The sequence below is a fragment of the Silene latifolia genome, chromosome 8, assembly GCF_048544455.1.
Source record: "Silene latifolia isolate original U9 population chromosome 8, ASM4854445v1, whole genome shotgun sequence".
NCBI classification, from domain to species: domain Eukaryota; kingdom Viridiplantae; phylum Streptophyta; class Magnoliopsida; order Caryophyllales; family Caryophyllaceae; genus Silene; species Silene latifolia.
The window spans coordinates 71,246,524-71,269,517 of NC_133533.1; the positions used below are offsets into that span (position 1 = coordinate 71,246,524).

General features: G+C 36.8%; 2 protein-coding genes across 2 annotated transcripts; both read right to left on the reverse strand.

Moving 5' to 3' along the window:
- Positions 1-5,948: 5,948 nt before the first annotated feature.
- Positions 5,949-6,524, reverse strand: LOC141595347 (uncharacterized). Its single transcript, XM_074415311.1, has one exon. It carries the CDS (start codon positions 6,522-6,524, stop codon positions 5,949-5,951), a length of 576 nt encoding a protein of 191 aa, XP_074271412.1.
- A 608-nt stretch (positions 6,525-7,132) lies between these two features.
- On the reverse strand, positions 7,133-21,727 carry LOC141596952 (uncharacterized). Its single transcript, XM_074417234.1, has 5 exons — positions 21,422-21,727; positions 8,285-8,347; positions 8,092-8,138; positions 7,731-7,853; positions 7,133-7,415 (listed from the first exon to the last, which is right to left on the reverse strand). Exons 1-4 carry the CDS (start codon positions 21,614-21,616, stop codon positions 7,766-7,768), a joined length of 393 nt encoding a protein of 130 aa, XP_074273335.1. The 5' UTR covers positions 21,617-21,727; the 3' UTR covers positions 7,133-7,415; positions 7,731-7,765.
- Positions 21,728-22,994: the final 1,267 nt, after the last annotated feature.

Consider the following 22,994-nt stretch of genomic DNA (forward strand, 5'->3'; position numbering starts at 1 on the left):
ACATAAAACCCTGCTTAAGTATTCCATACAGATAGTAAAGAACAGAGAGGACATTGGATCCCCATGTTTTATCCCCCTCTGCCCCTGAAAATATCCAAAAGAATTTTCATCTAAACTAAGAGTAAACCAAGGGGTGGATACACAAACCATAATCCAATGCACCATTTGATCAGGAAACCCAAGGCCTTGCAGCATTTGCTTAATAAATGTCCATTCAATGGAGTCATAAGCCTTTTTAAGGTCAATCTTCATGATACTTCTAGGGGAACAAGCCTTCCTATTGTACAAACTCACTAAGTCATGACAAATAAGGATATTATCAACTATATCCCTCCCCTTAATAAACGCACTTTGATTTGCACTAATTATATCAGGGAGGCTATCAGCAAGCCTGTTACAAATAACCTTTGAGATAGTTTTATATAGGACATTGCAGCAAGCAATGGGCCTAAAGTCTGCCACACTAACAGGTCTGGTCTTCTTTGGAATCAGGGTTAGAGTAGTAGAGTTCACCTGCATTAACATCTTGCCAGATTGAAAAAATTCAAGGACAGCACCTACAATATCCTCACCAATGATATCATAAGTGTTCCTTGAAAAATTGAGAGGAAAAACCATCTGGCCCAGGAGCCTTGTTTGGAGGAACAGAAAACAAAGCCTTTTTCACCTCCTCATCAGTCAGCTCTGCACATCTCTCTACACTAAATAGGACTAAGGACCTTCCCTTTTCTAACAGTAGGGATATGAACTTGTCTTACATCCTTGATACTGCCAAGTAAGTTTTGATAATACTCAATGAAGGCTTGTTCAATTCCCTCAACAGTGGGGCAACAGTTCCCATTCATATCTTGAATACTCAACACCCTATTGGTCCTCTTCTAGCTTTTATAGTGCTGTGAAAATATTTTGTGTTATCATCTCCCTCAGCAAACCATTGAGCCTTTGCTTTTTGAACCAGAAAACTTCTTTTAGCTCCATCAAGTAATTTATAGCTCACAGCAGCATCTGTTTCACTCTACTGTAACTGAATATTGGTAGGATCAGCATGTAGCTTTTCCTGAATATGCTGCAAAAACATTTTAGCCATATTTGCAATAGCTTCAATATTAGCAAATACACTCCCATTAAGCTTCCTGAGAGGGTGCTTCAGTAGTTTGAGTTTCTTGACTATTTGAAACATTTTATATCCAGCCAGTGATTTCTCCCAAAGCTTAGTCACAACATCCCTGAACCCAGGATCAGACCCCCACATGTTGAAATATTTGAAACTCCCTTTCCTCCTTTCCACAGTATGCCTCATGGTGATAGTACATGGGCAGTGATCAAACAAACCTTCTAGATGGAACATAGTGACAGTCTCAGGGTATTGAAGTAGCCACTCATCATTAGTCATAGCTCTATCTATCCTGCTAAAGACCATAGCTCCATGTTCATGCTTATTGTTCCATGTGAAATATGCACCTGGGCTGGCAAATCAACAAGCCCACACACATCAACACACTCTTGGAATCCCCTCATTTCTGCATTAGTCACTTCAGAACCTATTCTTTCACACATTACAAGAACATTATTAAAATCTCCCATTACTACCCAGGGGCCATCAACCACAGCCTCCATGTGCACAAGAGACTCCCATAAAGAAACCCTTTCAGCCACCCTATTAAACCCATACACCACTGACATCCACCAAGTACTTCTAGTAGGCAAAAACACCACCTTAGTATGAATGACTTGAGCTTCAATACTAAGAACCTCCACCTCATAATTACTATCATCCCATAGAATCCATATTCTACCTCCATCATGAGCTTTATTATTTGTCACCACAGCCCAGTTACTACCCAAGCCTTGATGAACTTTATTAATTGCCATTTATCTAACTCCAGTCTCTACTAAACCAAATACTCCTACATTATTATTATGAAGAAACCATCTAATATCCTTCTGCTTATTCTCATTATTCTTACCCCTAAAATTCCAAAACCCTATGCTACCCATTTTCAATAATGACAGAGTTGCCCTCCATTTCATCTGCTAACACTCCCCTATACATCACTGAGTGTTCCAACACCTCCATATAAGACCCTATACCACTTCCAAAATCAATTCCTCCATGCCTAGACATCTTTATGATTATTCTAGAAGAAGAGAAAGGCTTTGAAATAGGATTATGCATTGGTGTAATCAGATCCCCTAAGCTAGGAACTCCTTCATTGAGCACAACCTGAACATGGTCAGTAGGAGCCTCAGTTACCCCAGCTTCCTCCACAGGGCCTTGAGGCTTCACTGTGGCCTTAGGCACTCATACCTTCCTTCCTGGTCTGGTGAACTTCATAGGTTGTTTCCCTCTACAATCCCTTGCCAGATGACCCATACCTTGACATTGAGTACACTTAATTGGTTTCCATTCATAATGCACAATTTGCCTATGCACCGCATCCAGTTCATAAGTTAATTCAATGACATCAGGTAGATCATATCCTACCCTCACTTCAACCATGACCCTGGCATGTCCCAGAAAAGTTTTCAATATAGTATTACTATCACTCCTTACTGGTGTCCCTACTAAACCCGCAATATTCAGTAAAGCAGGACTCCAAAATTTGAGAGGGAGACCATAAAATCTGATCCAAATAGGTATCACATCCACAGCCTCCTTCACCAATTTCACATTGGGGGACCACTCCTTAACGACAACAGGCTTGTTGTCAAAGAACACAGGTCCAGCTTGAAGTACACGCAATTTCATTTCCTCGGTTTTGAACCTTATCAAAAACACCCCATTCGACATAAAGGAGATTTTATCATAATCAGTAAACCCTCAAATCCGTTTAACGAAACCATCAATGACTTTAAAAGGAGGGTTAGCCCCTAAGACGTAACAGTATACCACAGTAGACCAATAATTCAGCTCAGACTCAACATCATCAGAAGTAAGTTGCAAAGGTCTTACCCTATCCGAAGTTTCTGAACTAGAAGAATGGCCATGATGCGATACCTCCGTCCAATCTGATGCATCCCCATCCTCTTCCTCAGTAATCACTTCCATGCCAGAATTCAAATTAAACGGACGAATGACCGACCCAGGCTCAGGGTTCCGCAAGTCAAGTACATCATCCTCTTCATTGTTAAAAACCTGGAACCTAGAATCTGGATTATTATTATTTGGTGTATTATTACTATTTTGTGATTTTTTGGTATTATTAGAAGCTACTATTCTAAGTACTCTACTATATTTAGGTTGATTTTTCCGTTGTCTTGCCATTGCTAAATACAAAAATCTCCCTAAATCACCTGAATTTTTTATCTGTTTTTTAGTCGCTTTTTTGATCGTATTTTTGATCGCTTTCTCTCTCCTCTCTCATCATCGTATTTCTGATCTTACCTCACAATAAAATATTAACAGTGTTTCTGAAATGTAATACAGTATTACATAGAACTTTGCAGACTTTATTCGACCCATTGCTTTCAAAACCCGGTGGCATCCGCCTATACACTTCTTCATCTAAATCTCCGTGTAGAAAAGCGTTATTCACATCTAATTGAGCAATCGTCCATCCCTTCGTCACTGCCACAGCTAAAAGGCAGTGTACACTTGTTATTTTTGCTACGGGAGCGAAAGTTTCATGATAATCGATCCCTTCAACCTGAGTGTAATCTTGTGCTACGAACCTTGCTTTATAACACGCTCAATTATGTCATCCGCTTTATGCTTCACCTTATAAACCCATCGAAAACCAATAGGTCTATTCCCTTTTAGTAAGTCGACTACGCGTTATGTCCCATCCGTTTCTAATGCCTCAACCTCTTTAACCATCGCTTCTCGCCATTCCTTTTTTGTGCTGCTTCCGAATAATTGCGTGGCTCTTGGACATCATCAATATTAGTCAAATAATTCATGTGATTAATAGAAAAATAATTGGTAGTGACATAATTTGCTATTGGATAAAGAGTACCTTTCTTTGCGGATGTTGATCGGACTAAACGAGCATTCGGCATGGGGTCTATAATTCGCGTTAACTTGTAAACGTAATCTTTCTTCCAATATGGCTGGAATTTTTCACGAGCGCACCACGTCCTACCTGTTCCTCTGCCCTTTCGCTTTCTTTGTTTTCTGTATCCTCAATCACGTCCCCACTCGTATTTTGGTGTACACCATCATCATTTTCCTCGTCAAATCTTTCAGCATCTGCTGGCAAGTTCACATTCTCTAGATTGGGTTCCACGTTTTCAATTATAGCAGGTGTCTCAGGTAGATTTATATGTTCGTGCTTCTCCATAGACCAATGTCGACAAAAGGAAAAATATGATCATAAAAAATAACGTCTCTTGACTCAAATAAAGTTCTTTGTTTTAGATCGTACACCTTCCAACCCTTCTTGTGGTGTGGATGCCCGACAAATATACATCACTTGCCCCTTTCATTAAACTTGTTTTTCGGTTTGACTTTGTTATGAGCGTAAGAAAGAATACCAAAGACCCTAACATTATCTAAGTCCAAATGTTTTCCATACACGACTTCATAAGGAGTTAAACCATTAAGAATACGAGTGGGTGTGCGATTTACTAAATATGCAGCGGTAAGGACACATTCTCCCCAAAAGACGATGGGCAAATTGGCTTGAAATCAAAGAGCTCTCGCTTTATCTAATATATGTATATGTTTCCGTTCCACCCTACCATTCTGTTGTGGAGTGTCAACCTGACTGGTTTGAAAAACTATTCCATTTTCGCTATAATATTCCTTCATTGTTCCCGAAAGAAATTTCGTACCATTATCACTTTGTACCACATTAACTTGTTTTCCAAATTGGATCAACGTTATTTTACAAAAAATTATCATTAATCGACTCACTTCTCCTCTATCTCGCATTAAATAAACCCACACACTTCTACATCTATCATCGACAATGGTAAGGAAATATTAAGCTCCCGATAAACTTTTCACATGGTATGGTCCCCAAATATCACAGTGTATTAGAGAAAATAAATCAGTACTTTTATTATTTGGTTTAAAAACTGACCGAGTCTGCTTAGCTCGACAACATGCATCACAAACGTCACTAGAATTCCATAATAAATTAAAATCAACTAAATTTGAAAAGAAAGGCAAAATACTGCTAGATGGATGTCCAAGTCACTTGTGCCAAAGCCTTGCATCACCATTTCCATTTGCTCGAGCAACACGCACTTGATCATTCTTCAAATAATAGACGCCATCTCGGAGCTCACCCCGTCCAATCTTCGTCTTCGTAGATTGGCCCTGTATCACGCAATGTCAGGGTAAAACGTCACAACACAATTATTTTCTTCAATTAATTGCTTTACGAAATTAAATCACAAGTCAAATTTGGAACATATAGAACGTCATTTAGAACGAAATTATCGTTAAGAAAAATTTGTCCATGTTCGTGGGCTATGATGCTTGTCCCATCTGGTAGTGTGACATTGGAATGCGCTTTTTTTCTTATGTTCGTAGGAAATGCTCTATGTTCTGTCATGTGGTGGGAGGCACCACTATCTAATAACCAACTGCTAATTACAGTATTTGTCATACCTGCAAGTTTTTTATTACCATATGAGGATTTTGCCCTAATAGGCCTCGCAACTGTGTTACCTTCTCGACAGTGAATGCTTGCTTGTATGACTCCATTTCACTCGTTGATGCTGCGTTTGCAATTTGGAATGTGTTTCCTCGACCATTGCCACCACGTCCGTATCCACGTCCACCTCGTCGCCCACGGCCTCAACCTCTACCTGGAAATAATTCGGGATATTTCTCCCAACAATTCTCCTCTGTGTGGTGTAATTTGGTGCAAAAGGTACACTAGAGCTTCCCTTGCTTCGTTGTTTGTGCCAATCCCGCGTCCTCTACCATCTCCACTGGTCATTCGAACCGCCATCGCTGCATCATCAATTTCATCTTTAGCCTTGGTCATGGCTCTATGTCATTCTTCTCTCAATACAAGCGCATAAGCCCTACTAAGAGACGTTATATCATCTTCTATCAGTAAGTTTGTTCGAATATGTCCATACAAACTTGTGTCCAGTCCCATCAGAAATTGATGGACTTTCTCTTCTTCACGCTCATTAATTAAAGTTGTTGCCGCTCCATAAGTACATTGAGGGACATGGCTATAATTTATGAGCTCGTCCCGGATTGCTTTCAGCCTTGTATAGTATTCAATGATCGACTGATCCTTTCCTTGCTTACGTTCATTCAACTCGTTTTTCAACTGATGTACACGAGGTGGATTACCAGTTGAATAACATTCTTTTAATTCCTTCCAAATTTCTACTACGGTTCCTGAAAAAATGATGCTTGGGTGGAGTCTAGGCTCGATGACGTTCCTTAACCATGCCTTTATCATGACATTGCATTGACGCCACATGACCACTTCAGGGCTCTCTTCTTCCCCTTCGGTGACAGCTGGCTTTTTCACCAATCGCTCGACGAACCCCAATTTATTCTTGCGTCGAGACCATTCGGATTGCATCTGCCCATAACTCATAATTTTCGCCATTGCAAATTGTTTGAGTTAACGTCAAACTTGGACTCTCTAACGGGTGTAGATACAATGGATGACGGAGCAATTTGTTCAGTTCATTTGCTACCGCTACTTTTCATTCCATTGCCTCCTTCTACCCCAACCATGGTTTAATGTTTTATAGAAAGAAAACGATTTTGATTTGTGGAGAAGCAAAGAATTGCTCTGATGCCATGGAAAACAAGAAACAGAGGAAACGAAGGTAATTCATCGGAATTGATTATTATTGGATGAATGCACAGCATGATACAACCCTAACATATATACTTATTCTATGGAGACTAGAACCATCCTTTCCTAATAGGTTACGTAAAGAATAGGTAACTAATAATACATTAACATGATTAACAAATTCATTATATACTACAATATATTACGATATCTCGGATATTCGCCATATCAGAATATAATCGTCTAATACAAATTTAGAACTTTGTTATTTTGAGTTCAAAAAGCATCCAATTTGACTATACGTTGTTCTATATATATATATATATATATATATATATATATATATATATATATATATATATATATATATATATATATATATATATATATATATATATATATATATATATATCTTATAGAAGTGAATTTGGAAATCAATTAAAAGAGAAAGACATTACAACAAATTGACATTTTCGCCATGAATTATGCCACGGAAATTTATAATTCGTTGCGTGATTTTACTTGGCTATGGAAAAGTGTGAAAGCCAAAGAAAATAAAGTATACCATTTGATATGCCTTAAAGCAAAGTATATGCATTGTCCTTCCATCGGACACACATCTAAAACCTCTATGTAATTGTTGTCTTGCCCAACCCGATTGCACTCTCTACCTCAAAAACGCCATGACCTCCATTACTGGAAAAAGAAAAAAAACGTATTAGTTATACTTATGCTTAATCTTTTTACTTAATAGTACTAACTACGGAGTAATAATTAGAATACGAGCTACGATACGTCCTTGCATCGTTTTCTTGTAAATAAATTTGGTTGTATGTAACGGCGAATGAGTTCGTATGTTTATCACCTATATGGTTAATTCTATAGCATTATAAAAACCTGTATATGTATCGCGTCTGATATTGAAATCACATGAAAGTTGATTTTATAATTCATGATATCAAAAAGGAAAATACGGTTTATTTGATGTACAAAGATTTTAGAGGGTCAGACCGGTGATGGGATTGTTATCTTTCCCCATGAGATAGTTATCTTTCCCCTCTTTGTTCTGGGGTTAGACCGCCCTTCCCGCATTCAGGGCAGCTCTTTAATCCAAAGCCTTGGCACTCAAAACACCTGCAATAACGAGAGTATATAATATTTGTATTTTATTAACTAGACAAATTCGTATATGAGTCAGTGTGATAGGGTTCTTTATGATCAGCGATCATTTTTTCACACTGGTATAATTTTTTATGGATTAACTTTGTGATCTTATATATTATTAGGGATCACTTGATGACTGTCAAATGATCGGTTTATTTTAATTGAGATTTAAAAAACCAAAGACGATAAAATGACGAGGATTACTCACTTCCAACGCTCAAAGATATTTCCATTCTTTTTGTTCCTTCCTGTACCCTATGTAAATGGCAATAAGAAGTCATTGTGAACAAAAAAATTGAGTTACTTACATTTTATAGATACTTTTTTATGAAACATGATAAATGTAAATGTAATTGTAACTCTAACTGATATTGTAGCTAAATCAACATTGACGTACGTACCTTGCAACCAGGGCAGTCAATAGCACCCCGACCTCTACATGTATCACAATTTTTCTTAAACGCCTTCATACAATACAACAATAATATTATTAGGTATCTCCCTTCTACATTTTTTTTAATAAGAAAAGGAAAGTAGATCAATCGAAATCGGCCCATAACATCCTCACGGATAAAAGCGGTAATCAAAAATCAGAAATTTCCGAATTACCCAAAGTAACATAAGAAAACAAGGGAATCATGGACTCTCAAAGAAAGTTGTGCACTGATATCCCAAAGAAAAGAAAAAAAAATCTCGGTCACAAAGAAAGAAAGAAAAAATGCAAGAAAGGTGAGAAAATATGCTGAAAGAATACAAGAAAGGTGATGGTCATAGGAACCAGATCTCCAATCTAACGCAAAACTTTCCGAGTTTCGGTAAACTTTAGGAAAAGATTCAGATCTTCATTTTAAGCTAATCACTTAAAATGGAGGAAAACCCAAAAAAACAAATATTCCCAACACAATTGCTAATAGAATTTAAACATAACTAAAGATCTATGACTGAAACTAACTCTTCAATGTTAAAATGGATAGTAAAAATCAGTCAAATTTTAAGAAAGGTAAAAAAGGAAACAAGAAAATAGACTAAGGAAATAATTTCTAAGTAAAAAGAGCAGAGGAGAAAGGAAGAAGAAAACTAAACTCAACTCATTTTCTAGAATTTTTGAACTTTGAGAGGATTCTCTCTCTACAAAATTTGAGGGGGGCTATCTTTTGTTAGTTACTAGTGTAACATCCGTGAAAATTCACGGGGCTATATATAATTTTTAAAAATTAAACTTATTTACTAACTTTTTAAATTAATGTGGCACAACAACAATATCTAATCATTATATGTATTTTTGGTATCTCGACTCCATTTTCAACATACCTAATGTTTACCTTTTTAATGTTAAGGTGCCTAATTCATGTCATTTACCATTTACAATACACATTGTAAGTTAAGATAAAATTTATCAACTCGATTATGAGGCACATTAGCTGCCTCCATTTTTACTTTCGTTACTTTTACTAAGCACCAAAAAAAAACTATCGTTACTTTCACTACTCATACAATTAATATTTTAAATTTTATTATACCTGTTAATGTCACTATTAGTTTCACTACTATCGTAAGTATTATTGTTATTTTGCTACATGAAAATATTAATATTAAGTTCACTACTCACGCTATTACTTCTACAAATACTTTTCTTACCCTCACTACCCTCACTGTTTTTATTATGTTTATTTCTCACATTGTTGATTATAGTTATAATGTCAATGGTAATTTCACTACTTCTGCAAGTACCGTGCTGCAAATATTAAGAATAGTTTTACTACTCGCGCTACTACTTCTACGGGCTTGCTTGGATTGAGGGTAAAAGGAGGGGAATGAATAGGGGAGTGATAGCTAAGGTGCATTTTCCAGGTTTGGCATGAGAGTTTATTCACCTCCTGAATCTATTACCCTCTTGAAGGGGTAATACATTACCCACCCTCCCCCCGGGTAATGATTAAGGGAGTAAAACATCAACTCAATAATGATTAACCTTATATGCCGAACCTATCATCCATGAACTCATTACCCAAGTAATTAACTTCCCTAGTAATTAAGACATATCTAAAATTTACCCCCAAATTATTCCATGGATTCCAAGCAAGCCCTACATGAACGTTTCTTACTCTTGATGGTAGTATTTTTATGTTTATTAGTCAAAGTGTTACTATAGTTATATTCATCATGTACCTAATTCAATAATGAACTAATTTTAAAATGTAAAAATTTTGAGCTTGAAATAGAGCTCAAATGTGCTAAAATAGTGCTCCTTCCTATCCAGCTTAATGTTCCCCTTTCTTTAATATATTTGAGGAGTATTATAATGAAAGGGGAACATTATGCTGAATAGGAGGGAGTATTTACTTTGTTGGTTGCGTTATATGTTCCAATCCCATATGTTTTCATACTAACTATACATCTTTTATATGCAGTCGAAATACGAACTTCAAGTTATTCATTCTTCAACTTTATAAAAAAAAAATTAAAATAAATACAAATTGTATGAGGCTATGGACACTTTTGTCCTTTTAATGAGAGACCTCCAAACGCATTTTTTTCTGAAATCTCCTTACGCTAATGATAAAAGGCGCTAATGACACATTGAAGATGAAATAAAACGATGGTATATCGTACCAAAATGTCATCAATCCATTGTTACATGGAACAACTATTGCAGCATACTAAATATTTTTACTCTAAACCTCATTTTGTTATTCAAAATTTCAAATTACTTTTAGTCAAGTCTAATTTTCTCTGTTAGTCATGATTATCGCTTTCTAGATGAGTAAAGTATAGGGTGAGGACCTAAAGTATGCACAAATATAGCGATAAGGACCCGAACTATTATAGTTAATCATTAAGGACCCGAACTATCACAAGTTAATCGTTAAGGACCTCATTCATCTTTCTAACTCTTTTTTTTTTTTTTTTTAATTGTGAATTATACATTTACCTTGATATTTCTAATACCACATACATAGAACAAGTGAGAAAATTATTTTTCCATTGTACTATTTTTATATAATTGATAAAAATGCATCTCTCTCTCCTATTTTTTTCATTTTCTGGTCAAGCATTAATTTGTTATAACTCATTCTTAATCCACCCACTATTTGTTTTTATAATATTTCAGGTTAAAAAAATAAAAAATAAAACAATTTGATGTATTCAATCTCAAAATATTAGTTACACACCAAAAAAAAATTGGTTCTTTTCGAAAATATTACTCCTATTAATTTGCATAATTGCATGTTAGAGTTATTTAGACTGATCCAGTTACCAATTTATGCAAAAGAATACTCCTCTGCCCGGTCAGTAATTATCATTTTTCGCTTTTAGGTGTATCAGTCAATAGTTATCATTTCTGTTTTTGGTAAAATTATCTTGCGAATTAAAAGCAAATCTAACTATATATACGCCGCTCTCGTTGATATAAGCTACAAATTAAAAGAAATTATAAGAACTTATTTTTAAAATTCTTTATTAATAATAAAAGAAATTGTAATGAAAAATGAAATAGGATAGAAACTAGAAAGAGACAAAGTAGTGGAAATGGAGAATGATACTTGGACAATAGTTTGACGAGAGGCTGAAGATTGAAGAAGGACAAATAATGAGGTGAACGGTTTTAAAATTTGCATGCATTTTTTTTATTTTAAAGAGCAAACTCGATAAAAGTTAACGGATGTACTAAAAATTTGGTCAAAGTTAACGGCAAATAGTATCTTAGGTCCTTACTGCTTAACTATTAAACATAAGGTCCTTATAGCTACATTCTTAGATACTTTAGGTCCTTGTTGTGGACTTTACTCCTTCCTAGATAGACCGGGGCCTGGACTGTCTCGATACATCTACAAAACAGATTCTTTAAATTTTGTCCCAAACAGCCAAACTTGATCAGATGAACTCTCAAACTTGAGTTTGAGCTAAGTTTGACCCAACTTAAATCGAACTTGAGTTTAGAAAAGCACCAATTTAAATAGCTCTGATCTAAATAACAAAGTAAAGGTCAGATTAAAATAGCTAAAACTCAAGGAAATAAGCTAAAACATGAAATAATAAAGTTGATTTATTTTCACATCTAAAGATGTAATTTTATTATCTTGGCAAAATCTTTAATCTTAGATTAAAATTTAGTTACCGTCATACCGTTATTCTAGTGTTGTACTGTTGTGTACCAAAGTAGCCAACATTTTGAGTTAATTTCCAAAATCCCTCTTCAATGTCGACAAATCATCAGGTTCGGCCACCCAAATAAATCTCCCCTTTCCCTCTCTCTTTCAATCCAATACAATATAGTTAATATGTATAGATCCTTAATTGCAAGTTAACATGATAATAATTAACTTCCCTCGCCCTCTCTCACAAGTCACAAACCCACCTACCATCGCCAGAGGCCAGCAACGCTGCCCACAGGATGCCTGTCTTCTGTCTTCGGTCCGTCTGGGTTTGGAGCTTGAACAGCCTTAGTCGGAGGAGACAAATCTAGACCGCACGGGGAAACCACCTAGTATGACACCATATTTGTAGGCGCAGACAAAAGCGTCTGAGAATAAACACACTAATAATTACAGGAGTATGAAGGTTTGCGTCGGTAACCATTGATCGAAAATCGTCGCTAAGAAGACCGCAAATAAGACGCCATGGTTTGATATTAATGGAGAGTAGAAATTAATTGGTGGTGATGATGTATATAGAGGAGCGTAGAATAGGTTGTTGGGTATTGGGTTTTTGTTTTAGTGATGATATGATACGATAAATTGGCATGAAAGTGTAAAAGTGACCACGCCTGTTCTTGGAAATTGAAGGTTTGTGTTGTGACTTGTGACTTATTATAATAACTCGATTTTATAAGTCTGTTACTCGGCCGAATATGGCTTACTCGGCCGATTAAGGGTGTCATGTGTTTTTGGACAGTTTATTACCCAGGAATACTCGGCCAAGTATGGGAATACTCGACCGAGTAGAGGATACTCGGCCGAGTATACTCTATACTTGGCCGAGTATACTCTATACTCGACCGAGTATCCAGTCTGAAGGGTAATATTTCCCGCGGTTTGATTTAGAAAGGATTAGAGTTATATTAAGACGCGTTTTACAGTTTCTAATCATTTTACAAAACCTAAACTACACAACATAACTCTAATCCTCTCCAAATCTCTCTCTCAATTGCGTGGATCGTTCGTGAGTCTAGTTCATATTTCCTTGCGTCGATTGTGTCGGTAAGCCTCTGATTTCATGAGTCTCATTATTTTGTCCTTTAGGGTTTTGCCCTAATTTGTGATTTAGGGGTTTAGGGTTTGGTCATCATATGTATGTTGATTGTGGATTATCGTTGTTGTAGGTGACGATGTGGTATTATTTGTTATGCATTTGTATGATTGATTGCAGTGTAACGGATTGCGAAAATGTAGGGTTTCCCTACACAGTTCCTGTTTAATTGATTTGAGATTATGTTGTTTTGCGTACGATTGTTTGTATGCTGATCATCTTGGAATGTTGATGCGGTGTTGGTGTGGTGATAGTGTTGGTGTTGTGATGATTGTGGTGGAGTCACTTGTGGGAGCGGCTTCACACTCTAGTTCGCCCTCCATGGAACCCGTCACGGGAGGGGATGTGCACATTAAGGGACAGGGATATCGCTCGTTGATGAGCGGGACTTAGGTGGGGATTGGCTACGGTCCCCCACTGGCGGCGAGGATTACCTGTTGCGATGGGTAATCTGACAGGGCTACACACTTCGGTGTGTAGTCGGTCACTGTGTGAGATCGGGAGACCGGAGGAGGAGGATGATGAGCTGGTTGCTTATTGTACCTGTCTTACTTTAATTATTCAGTAACTGACCCCGTTGTTGTTTTGTAAAATCTGTGGTGATCCATTCGGGGATGGTAAGCAGATTATGACAGGTGATGCAGTCGTTTAGCTTTGGGGCAGTCATGGGGAGCCACCACGCAAGCTTAGCTTCCACTGTCAAGAGTTCTAGTTGTCATTTTGTAGTTATTTGTTTTTGGATAGTTCTTTACTGTCGGATTTTGAGACTATGTAAACTTTAAATCTTTTGTACTTTAGTAAATGTGTTTTGAGTTGTTGCTTTTGATATACTAACCTCGGGCAACCGAGATGGTAACAGCCTTTTATGCTAGGGTAGTCCTTGGTATGGTACGTTGATATGAGGGGGTGTTAGAAAGTGGTATCAGAGACGACGATTCTGACACCTAAAACTAATGAACCCAATGAACTTAGGGAGTCTAAATAAAATGAACCCGGGGAGAGTTGTTTAGAGTTACCGCAAAGACTTGGGAGACGTCCCGAAGTCGCATTACGGCCCTTACGATCTCAAGCCGGTCACATGGGAGAACTTTTGTGTGTCGAGTCATGTGTGTGTAGTACTTGTGGCATGAGTCTTGTGCATGGTTGAATGAAATGACGAAGGAAGTGGAACGTGATAGTAGTTGAAAGATGTATCGAAAATTTGTTGATGTTAAACTTTGAGCATGGAATATGTTGGCATGTTAAGTGTTTATTATGTGGCTTTCAAAAGAGTAGTGGTACATGTGTATATGATCATGATGATATTAATATTTGGTTTGTTGGTAGTAGCATGTGATTAAGGTCATGCGTCTATATATATGAATGACGTGTTTAATTTTCATGTGGTTATGATAAAAGTTCAATTATGTACTGGTTTTTAGAAGTATTGAGTTGTTATTGTTGCCTTATGCATGTTTAAGTTGTTTTGTTTAAAAAAATTTGATTTGTATGAAGACCGATTATGGAAGGGTTGTCTTAAAACTGTCATAAGTCAAGTTCTAGAAATCATATTGCTGTAATTCGAATTGGAGGTGATAGCTTGTCCTCTTACGATTCTAACGATAGGTCACACGCCCACAATGACCAAGTAAAGAGTGAGATATGACTGTTTTACGAAAACTGGACGTTGTTGAGAACTGTGTCGGTACTCGACCGAGTAAAGTAATACTCGACCGAGTAAAGGCTACTCGGCCGAGTATTCCCAATACTCGACCGAGTAATCCTCTAGGACAATTGCGTTTGCTTCTGGAGTGGAAAACTCGGCCAAGTAGTATAGTTACTCGACCGAGTATCTTGTACTCGACCTAGTATGCCAGGTACTCGACCGAGTGCCTCTTGGGGGCGGTCATTTTGAGTCGGTGGCTATATTCTTATATTTGTTATGAGTCGTAGGGTACGTGCACATGTTTATTATGGGTTTTAAAGCATTCTTTTACATATGTGACGGTCTTGATACGTAAGTTACCAGATGCTATGATGTGGAGAATGCTCGCTTACGAGGAATATGTGTTGATTAGGAAGGACATGAGTTATATGTGGTTGTGAGGAATAGTGGAAAAAGGAAATAGGAGATTGATGAGCTTATAGAGGCAGGGAGCATGTTTTGTGAGATGTGATGAGTGATATAGTCGCGTATCGAGTAATATAAAGTGCATATGGACAAGGGGGATGTAAGTGTAAATAAATGTAAGAATGCAAAGGTTGAGATGAGCGATGCGGATAGTGTTAAATTGGGATGTGTAAGGCTTTATGGAGGGAGACGGTTAGGATTATGTTGGTTAAGGATGTATGTGATGAAAGGTCGTTATAGAGGGATGGAAACGAATGGTGTATAGTGAGATCGAGTTATGCCGCGATGGGTAGATAGTGGTCGAGTTTGGGAATTTGGAATATCAAGAGGTGAGTCTAGTGTGTAATTCTTTGGGCAAATAACGGTATGAGGTGAATTTTTAATTTTCTAGAGATACGAAAGGGAGATACGACTAATTGAAGAGTAACCGTTATTGTGTGGACTTGATGGTGACAAGGGTGAGTGAGAAGCAAGATGAGAGAGGATAAGTGATAAGAAAGAATGAGAAGATATTGATACGAATTAATGGAATTTGAGTTGTGGAGTAAGGAGAAGGTAAACGGATTACTAAAGAGTTAGGTATAAGGAGGAAGGAAATGAATTATTAATTGGTATTATTGAGTGAAAGGGGTAAAGAGGGATGGAAGTAAGCTGAGAGAACGTTGACCGGGGTTAAGGAGCTTGAAAGTAGGAAATCATGGAATTGTACGATAGCATCATGAGACGGTGTGAGTTAATGGTTATATAGGAGAACAGAACGACATGTTAGCCGTGAGTTTCGAGGTATTAAGGGAATAAGAAGCTTGTAGAGTGTTTGCACGATCTGAGATTTTGGTGGAGAGTTAGGTGACGATACGATAAAGGATATAATTGGAAATAATGTGGAGGTAAATTTTGTTGGTGGATTTGATATTCGTTATTGGGATGACAACCAAAGAGAGGAAACGATTGTTACATTAAGAAGTGATAGTAAGAGAGTAGTTACATGAACAATGGTGGTGTTGTGGTGTTGTCACTAGTGGTTAAGGGTGATGATAAACAGGAAAGATAGTCATTCTAAAGAGGTTGATTTTTGTAGAGGCTGGATTGATATGTATGGTTGTGAGGGGGTATGAAATATGGTTATAGGAGGCGGGTGTTAGTAGTTGAGTATTAACGGTATGGTTACATTTGTCAGGAAGTGGTAGTTATGTGAATGGGAGAATGAGATAGGAGAGGTATACGAGTTAAGCACGGGCGAGAGATAACCTTTATCAGGTAGTAATTTATGTAATCAGGATTGGCTAGTTACATTAGATTATGGGTCCACGATATGTGTAAATGTTGGTGTGAGGTTCTAACCTCATGAGTCATGGTATGGATAATATTCGTAAGGTTGGTATATGTGATTCCGGGTAATAGGTTGCGTCGTGACCTAGTAGAGCGGTTTTAAGAAAGTCATCTGGTCAAGGAAGTTGTACTGGGTCAGTGTTATGAGATTGTAAAAGTTGCGATGACTGTTGATGTGGTTGTTGTGTACTGGGCACGGTAATTCGTGTTGTGATACGAGTATTTCCGTGTTGTCATAGATTGTTGTTTGTTTACTGCTGTTTCTTGTCAGTGTCGGTCGGGGCATATAGACCGTTGTTTTGTTTCCCGATGTTTCTTACTAGTGTCGGCTTGGGAGTGAGAATAGAGTATGATATGAAAGAGAGTTGGGTATGGTTTTGTTGTTGTCATGGTATAGTAATATTCTGTTAATGGGACACAGTTGTGAGAGGTTGTTAGAGTACTTTTAATCTTGTTTTAGATAAGGCGTTGGTGGACATAGTTGTGGCAAGATAATTGTGGAACATGTGTGGTATTGAACTGGAACTATAGGTGGTTTATAACCTCTTTTATTGGGACTTAGTATCATGTTACGTTATGGGTGAGGTTTGTGGTAATAAAAGAAATAAACTTGAGAAGCTTATGTGAGTGTGTGTAAGTAACAGTGATGGATCGTGAGTTATGATCGTGGAGATGAGTGTGTGTATATATATATATATATATATATATATATATATATATATATATATATATATATATATATATATATATATATATATATATATATATATATATATATATATATAAAAGTATGTCGTTTTAATGCAATGTTGAAGAGTTGGGGTAGTGGTTATCTTTGAGGATTTTATGGTATAGGGTATATGGAGTACATAATGAATTGAGGTATGAGGACTGTTAGAGAAAGGGAGCCCCGGATATAGGAATGGTTGTAGGTGTTGAGGTTATAGTGGGTTATTGTTGTTATGCGGTAGTAATGAGGATTATGCGAGGTATAGCAAACGACCTAGTATTAGTGAGTTACGAGGACGTAACATTTATCTTAGGAGGAGTAGGATGCGCCAAGAGAGTTTGATGGTCATACAGATTGCAATTGGAAGTTTGAGTGTTGGTGTAGAATAAGGATGGATTTGGGTGATGGTCGATTTTATTACAGGCAATGGCAGTGCTCCTAGTAGTATGATGTATAGGAGTGTGAGTAAACTTCGATAATGTTAACGGATTGCGTGATGATGTTTATGTGCGTGAGTAAAGTTTGAGCACGAAGTTCGTTTTAAGGGTGGTAGAATGTAACATTACGTTTTGATGGTTGATCTTGTCCGGTGGATTGTCTTGGTATTAAGTGTGCTAGTGAGCGTTACGGAAGTAAGACAGAGTTGGCAACACTTATGTTGTGGGTATCCGATAGTACTATGGAGTTCACATTGAGAGATTATGTCGTAGTTGAGACGATATCGTGAGCCATATTGTGGAAGTAAGCGTGGTTGGTGGAGTTAGTGTAAGGTGTCCATGTTTTATAGGTTGGGTTGGAACTTCGTCGACGAAGTTATTTTTAAGGAGGGAAGACTGTAATACCTCGGTTTTCTAAGTCTGTTACTCGACCGAATATGGCTTACTCGGCCGAGTAAGGGTGTCGTGTGTTTCTGGACAGTTTCGCTTGGGAATACTCGACCCAGTAATATGGGAATACTCGGTAGGAGTAGAGGATACTCGGCCGAGTATACTCTATACTCGACCGAGTATCCAGTCTGATGGGTAATATTTCCCGCGGTTTGATTTAGAAAGGATTAGAGTTATATTAAAACGCGTTTTACAGTTTCTGATCATTTTACAAAACCTAAACTACACAACGTAACTCTAATCCTCTCCAAATCTCTCTCTCAATTGCGTGGATCGTTCGTTAGTCTAGTTCATCTTTCCTTGCGTCGATTGTATCGGTAAGCCTCTGATTTCATGAGTCTCATTAATTTGTCTTTTAGGGTTTTGCCCTAATTTGTGATTTGGGGGTTTAGGGTTTGGTCATCATATGTATGTTGATTGTGGATTATCGTTGTTGTAGGTGACGATGTGGTATTTGTTATGCTTTTGTATGATTGATTGCAGCGTAACGGATTGCGAAAAGGTAGGGTTTCCCTACTCGGTTCCTGTTTAATTGATTTGCGATTATGTTGTTTTGCGTACGATTGTTTGTCTGTTGATCATCGTTGGAATGTTGGTGCGGTGTTGGTGTGGTGATAGTGTTGGTGTTGTGATGATTGTGGTGGAGTCACTTGTGGGAGTGGCTTCACACCCTAGTTCGCCCTCCATGGAACCCGTCACGGGAGGGGATGTGCACATTAAGGGACAGGGATATCGCTCGTTGATGAGAGGGACTTAGGTGGGGATTGGCTGCGGTCCCCCACTGGCGGCGAGGATTATCTGTTGCGATGGGTAATCTGGCAGGGCTACACACTTCGGTGTGTAGTCGGTTACTGTGTGAGATCGGGAGACCGGAGGAGGAGGATGATCAGCTGGTTGCTTATTATACTTGTCTTACTTTAATTATTCATTAACTGACCCCGTTGTTGTTTTGTAAAATCTATGGTGATCCATTCAGGGATGGTGAGAAGATTGTGACAGGTGATGCAGTCGTTTAGCTTTGGGGCAGTCATGGGGAGTCACCACGCAAGCTTAGCTTCCACTGTCAAGAGTTCTAGTTTTCATTTTGTAGTTATTGGTTTTTGGATAGTTGTTTATTGTCGGATTTTGAGACTATGTAAACTTTAAATCTTTCGTAGTTTAATAAATGTGTTTTGAGTTTCTGCTTTTGATATACTAACCTCGGGCAACCGAGATGGTAACAGCCTTTCATGCTAGGATAGTCCTTGGTAAGGTACCTTGGTATGAGGGCCGGGTGTTACACTTATAACTTATTGTATACAAATTTAAAAGGACTGTTCTACCCTTTATTTTGTACTTAAAACTTAAATCACATAAGTGTAAGGACACTTTTGTCTAATTAATGAGAGAGCATGAAATCAAGTTTTCTGAAATCACATATGCCACATCAGCTAGGAAGGGGTCTTCTTTAAATAATATAATGATTCCATTTGAGGGATCTCCCTTCTACATACTCCATCGTATTCACTCATTGTTTTCCCCTTATTTTTTTCCCACAAGAAATAAGGAAATAAATTTGGCATAGAACCCACAAATAGCAACTACAATTGGACCACACAAAACACACATCCCGACATGCAAAAAAGGAAAAAGGAAAGAAAATCCGAATAACCAATAAGAAAATAGGGAATAAATGAGTAAATAGAAGAGAGTAATAGTTATTCGATAACTTTTAGAAGGAATATTTGTACAAAATGTGATAAAACTGTGGTACACAAAAGAGCTCCAAGCAAAGGTCGGGCATAACATAAAATAGGTGAATTTAAATGTATAAAGTTTGAATTCATAGGGAGGATGTGTGTATGAGATTCCAAAGGGTCGGAATGGAGTTAGAATCCATTAGGTATCTAACTCTATTCCAAAATGCTCCAACCAAATATTGGAATGGACTAAATCCATTCCAATGATACCAACCAAACACCCTCTTAAATATGCAACCTATTATTCATAGTATGTACTTCTCGTTTAACTTATGACTAGTTTAGATCCCGCGCAATGAATGCGCGGCATTTATAGAGTTACTAATATAGACCCGTGCAATATTGCACGGTATTTATTGAGTTTTACTTTAATGGAATTTAAATTGACAATTCACTTATTTTTCATGTTTCTACTTAATGTATTTTTATTAAAGAAATAAATAAAAAATTAAATCATAAGAAGTGATAAAATGAGTATTTTTTTGAATTTTTTTTTCGTTTTTTTACCGAGAAATTAATGATGTAATTTACAAATATTTACGAATAACATATTTTTTAGCTATAAATTTTTATCATAAAAAGTAAATGAATTTTAACAAATATTTTCTAATACCATATTTTTTAGCCGTAATTTCTTATCATAAAAAGTCAATAAATTTTTATCAGTAAGTTCCTTAAAAAAGAATTTTTTATCCTAAAAAGATCGGAGATAAATTTATATAGAATGTGAAAGCCTAAATGTTATAAATATTTAAATATAAAAGATTATATTTATTTATAACTTATCATGTCCACACTTATAGTATATGCTATAAATACCCAGCATTATTCTAAAAATTATGTTTTAGGGGGAAAAGTTGGAGTTTCGCCTCTTTATTTAGTAAATAGGGAATTCGTATAATACCTGTTCGATAAGCCAATTAAAAATGGGAAAAACATATGCAAATTAGATTTATGCTTGCTGCAAAACATAATTAAGTCTCATAAGTAATACTCCCTCCTAGTCAGAGTGTTGGTTCCTTTTCTTTTGGACACCAAAATTACGGAAATGAATTTGGACCACACAAAACACCCTGCCCCACATGGAATTGAATTTATACCACACAAAACTTACCAAAAAAGAAAAGAGAAACCAACACCCAACTAGTATGAAAATGAAAAGGGGAACCAACACTCAAACTAGGAGGGAGTAGCATGAAATATGGAGCAGCTAGTTCACCTAATATAAATATACTCCCTATGTATAGTTTACCACAAAATTTCATTATAAACGCCACATATCCGTCTATAACTAAAGACGGACCAAATACAATACCACATTTCTAATAGGACAAGCAACAAGTGGGGTGGTGGAGGCCAAAAATGTCACCACTATTAAACTATTTGGCCCATCTTTAGCTATAGACGGATATACCCGTCTATAGCAAGACGAGCTGATAGTTTACGCTTGTTTTCCTATTGACTGAGGGAGTAGTAAGTGGCAGAGTACATACAGAATTCAGAGGAAATCCCCCACCAGATTTGGCATCAGAAGTAATGAATCTGCCAAGCTGATTCCTCCTCGGACCAATAGTAGAATTTTCTAAATTTGTTTGGTGGAATAACTTGTTATTGTTGTTGTTATTGAGAGAACAATGGAATGAAGGTTTGGGAATAACGTAAGAAAGATCCACCATAACTTTGGTCATCTCGTATGATTCTAGTGCTTGTCCACCACCCAACTTATTTCTTTATGAGGTTCGTACCAACTAAGGAACGAGGGAGGCTATAACTTTGGATAATGTTATCGTGGTGTTGCACATGTGGTACAAATTTTGGGATTTTCACGCTTATACATAAACCTGTTAAATGGGTTGGGCGGTCGGAAAAAAACAAACATATATTGGATGTACTAATTTATACTTTAGGGCTTATTTGGATTGAGGGTAAAAGGAGGGGAATGAATATGGGAGTAATAGTTAAGGTGCATTTTCCATGTTTGGCATAAGAGTAATTATTCACCTCCTGAATCTATTACCCTCATAAAAGGGTAATACATTACTCACCCTCCCCCCGGGTAATGATTAAGGGAGTAAAACATCTACTCAATAATCATTACTCTTATGCCAAACCTATCATCAATTAACTCATTACCCAAGTAATTAACTTCTCCCGTAATTATCACCCAATTAAAATTTACCCCCGAATTATTCCAGGCAAGCCCTTATTTGTTTTTGAGTTTATATGCATTTTTTTTAGCTTATTAAAGTTTATAAATTAGATTTTAATTTTTTTTTTCCGTCAAACTCAAATTTAACTAAGCTTATGTAATGTTTTTGAGTTATATTGTAAATTTTTGAGCTTAGTTTAAATAAATGAACTCAATAACTTTATTATAATGCTCAAAATCTATATAACTGTTGGTAGTACATCGGATGTATAATCTACTTACTGTGGCAGTCGTGTTTCGGATCGAATTATATGAGATGGATCAGAATATAAGTCACGGGTGAGTTTAGGGTCAAAAATTAGTTTCTACACTTTTACCATTTTATAAATCGAATTTTTTTAAATATTAACATTTTAATCATATTCAATGTTTATGTTAGTTATAATGAAACAACAACAACATTTGAAACTTAATGGGTTTGATTTCACAATTGGACAGAGTTAAGGAGGCTAATTACCACTTCCCCATGATTTAAAGTACTAAAATTTTAACTTTTTAATTATTTTTTCAAATATAATATATAAAAATTAAACTCTTGATTTATCTTTGACCCGTTTGGGTCGAGTTTCGCTTCTAAATTAGCGGGTCATTTCAGGTTTGGGTCGAACAGGTCATGGGTCGAGATTTTAGGGTGTTGACCCTTGGAAAACGGATCGAGTTTACGGGTTAAGTCAGAATTTGACAGGTCCACTTTTACTAAGACCTGGCAAATGGGTCAACTGAATCAGGTTCGGGTCGGGCCAGGTCAATTTCGGGTTTGCAAGAGTCTGGGTCAGGTCAGGTTATTTCAGGTTCGGGTCATTTTCGGGTAAACTATTATCAAGTTATTTATAAATAAAAAGCAATGTGTAACAATA

Bases quoted from the DNA above. Each gene is read 5' to 3' on its own strand.
- LOC141595347 (XM_074415311.1), bottom strand. From the start codon at position 6,524: ATGGCGAAAATTATGAGTTATGGGCAGATGCAATCCGAATGGTCTCGA.
- LOC141596952 (XM_074417234.1), bottom strand. From the start codon at position 21,616: ATGACCAAAGTTATGGTGGATCTTTCTTACGTTATTCCCAAACCTTCA. The intron at 8,139-8,284 runs GTACGTACGTCA...CCATTTACATAG, and splicing joins TTGACTGCCCTGGTTGCAAG to GGTACAGGAAGGAACAAAAA. The intron at 7,854-8,091 runs GTGAGTAATCCT...TCGTTATTGCAG, and splicing joins AATATCTTTGAGCGTTGGAA to GTGTTTTGAGTGCCAAGGCT.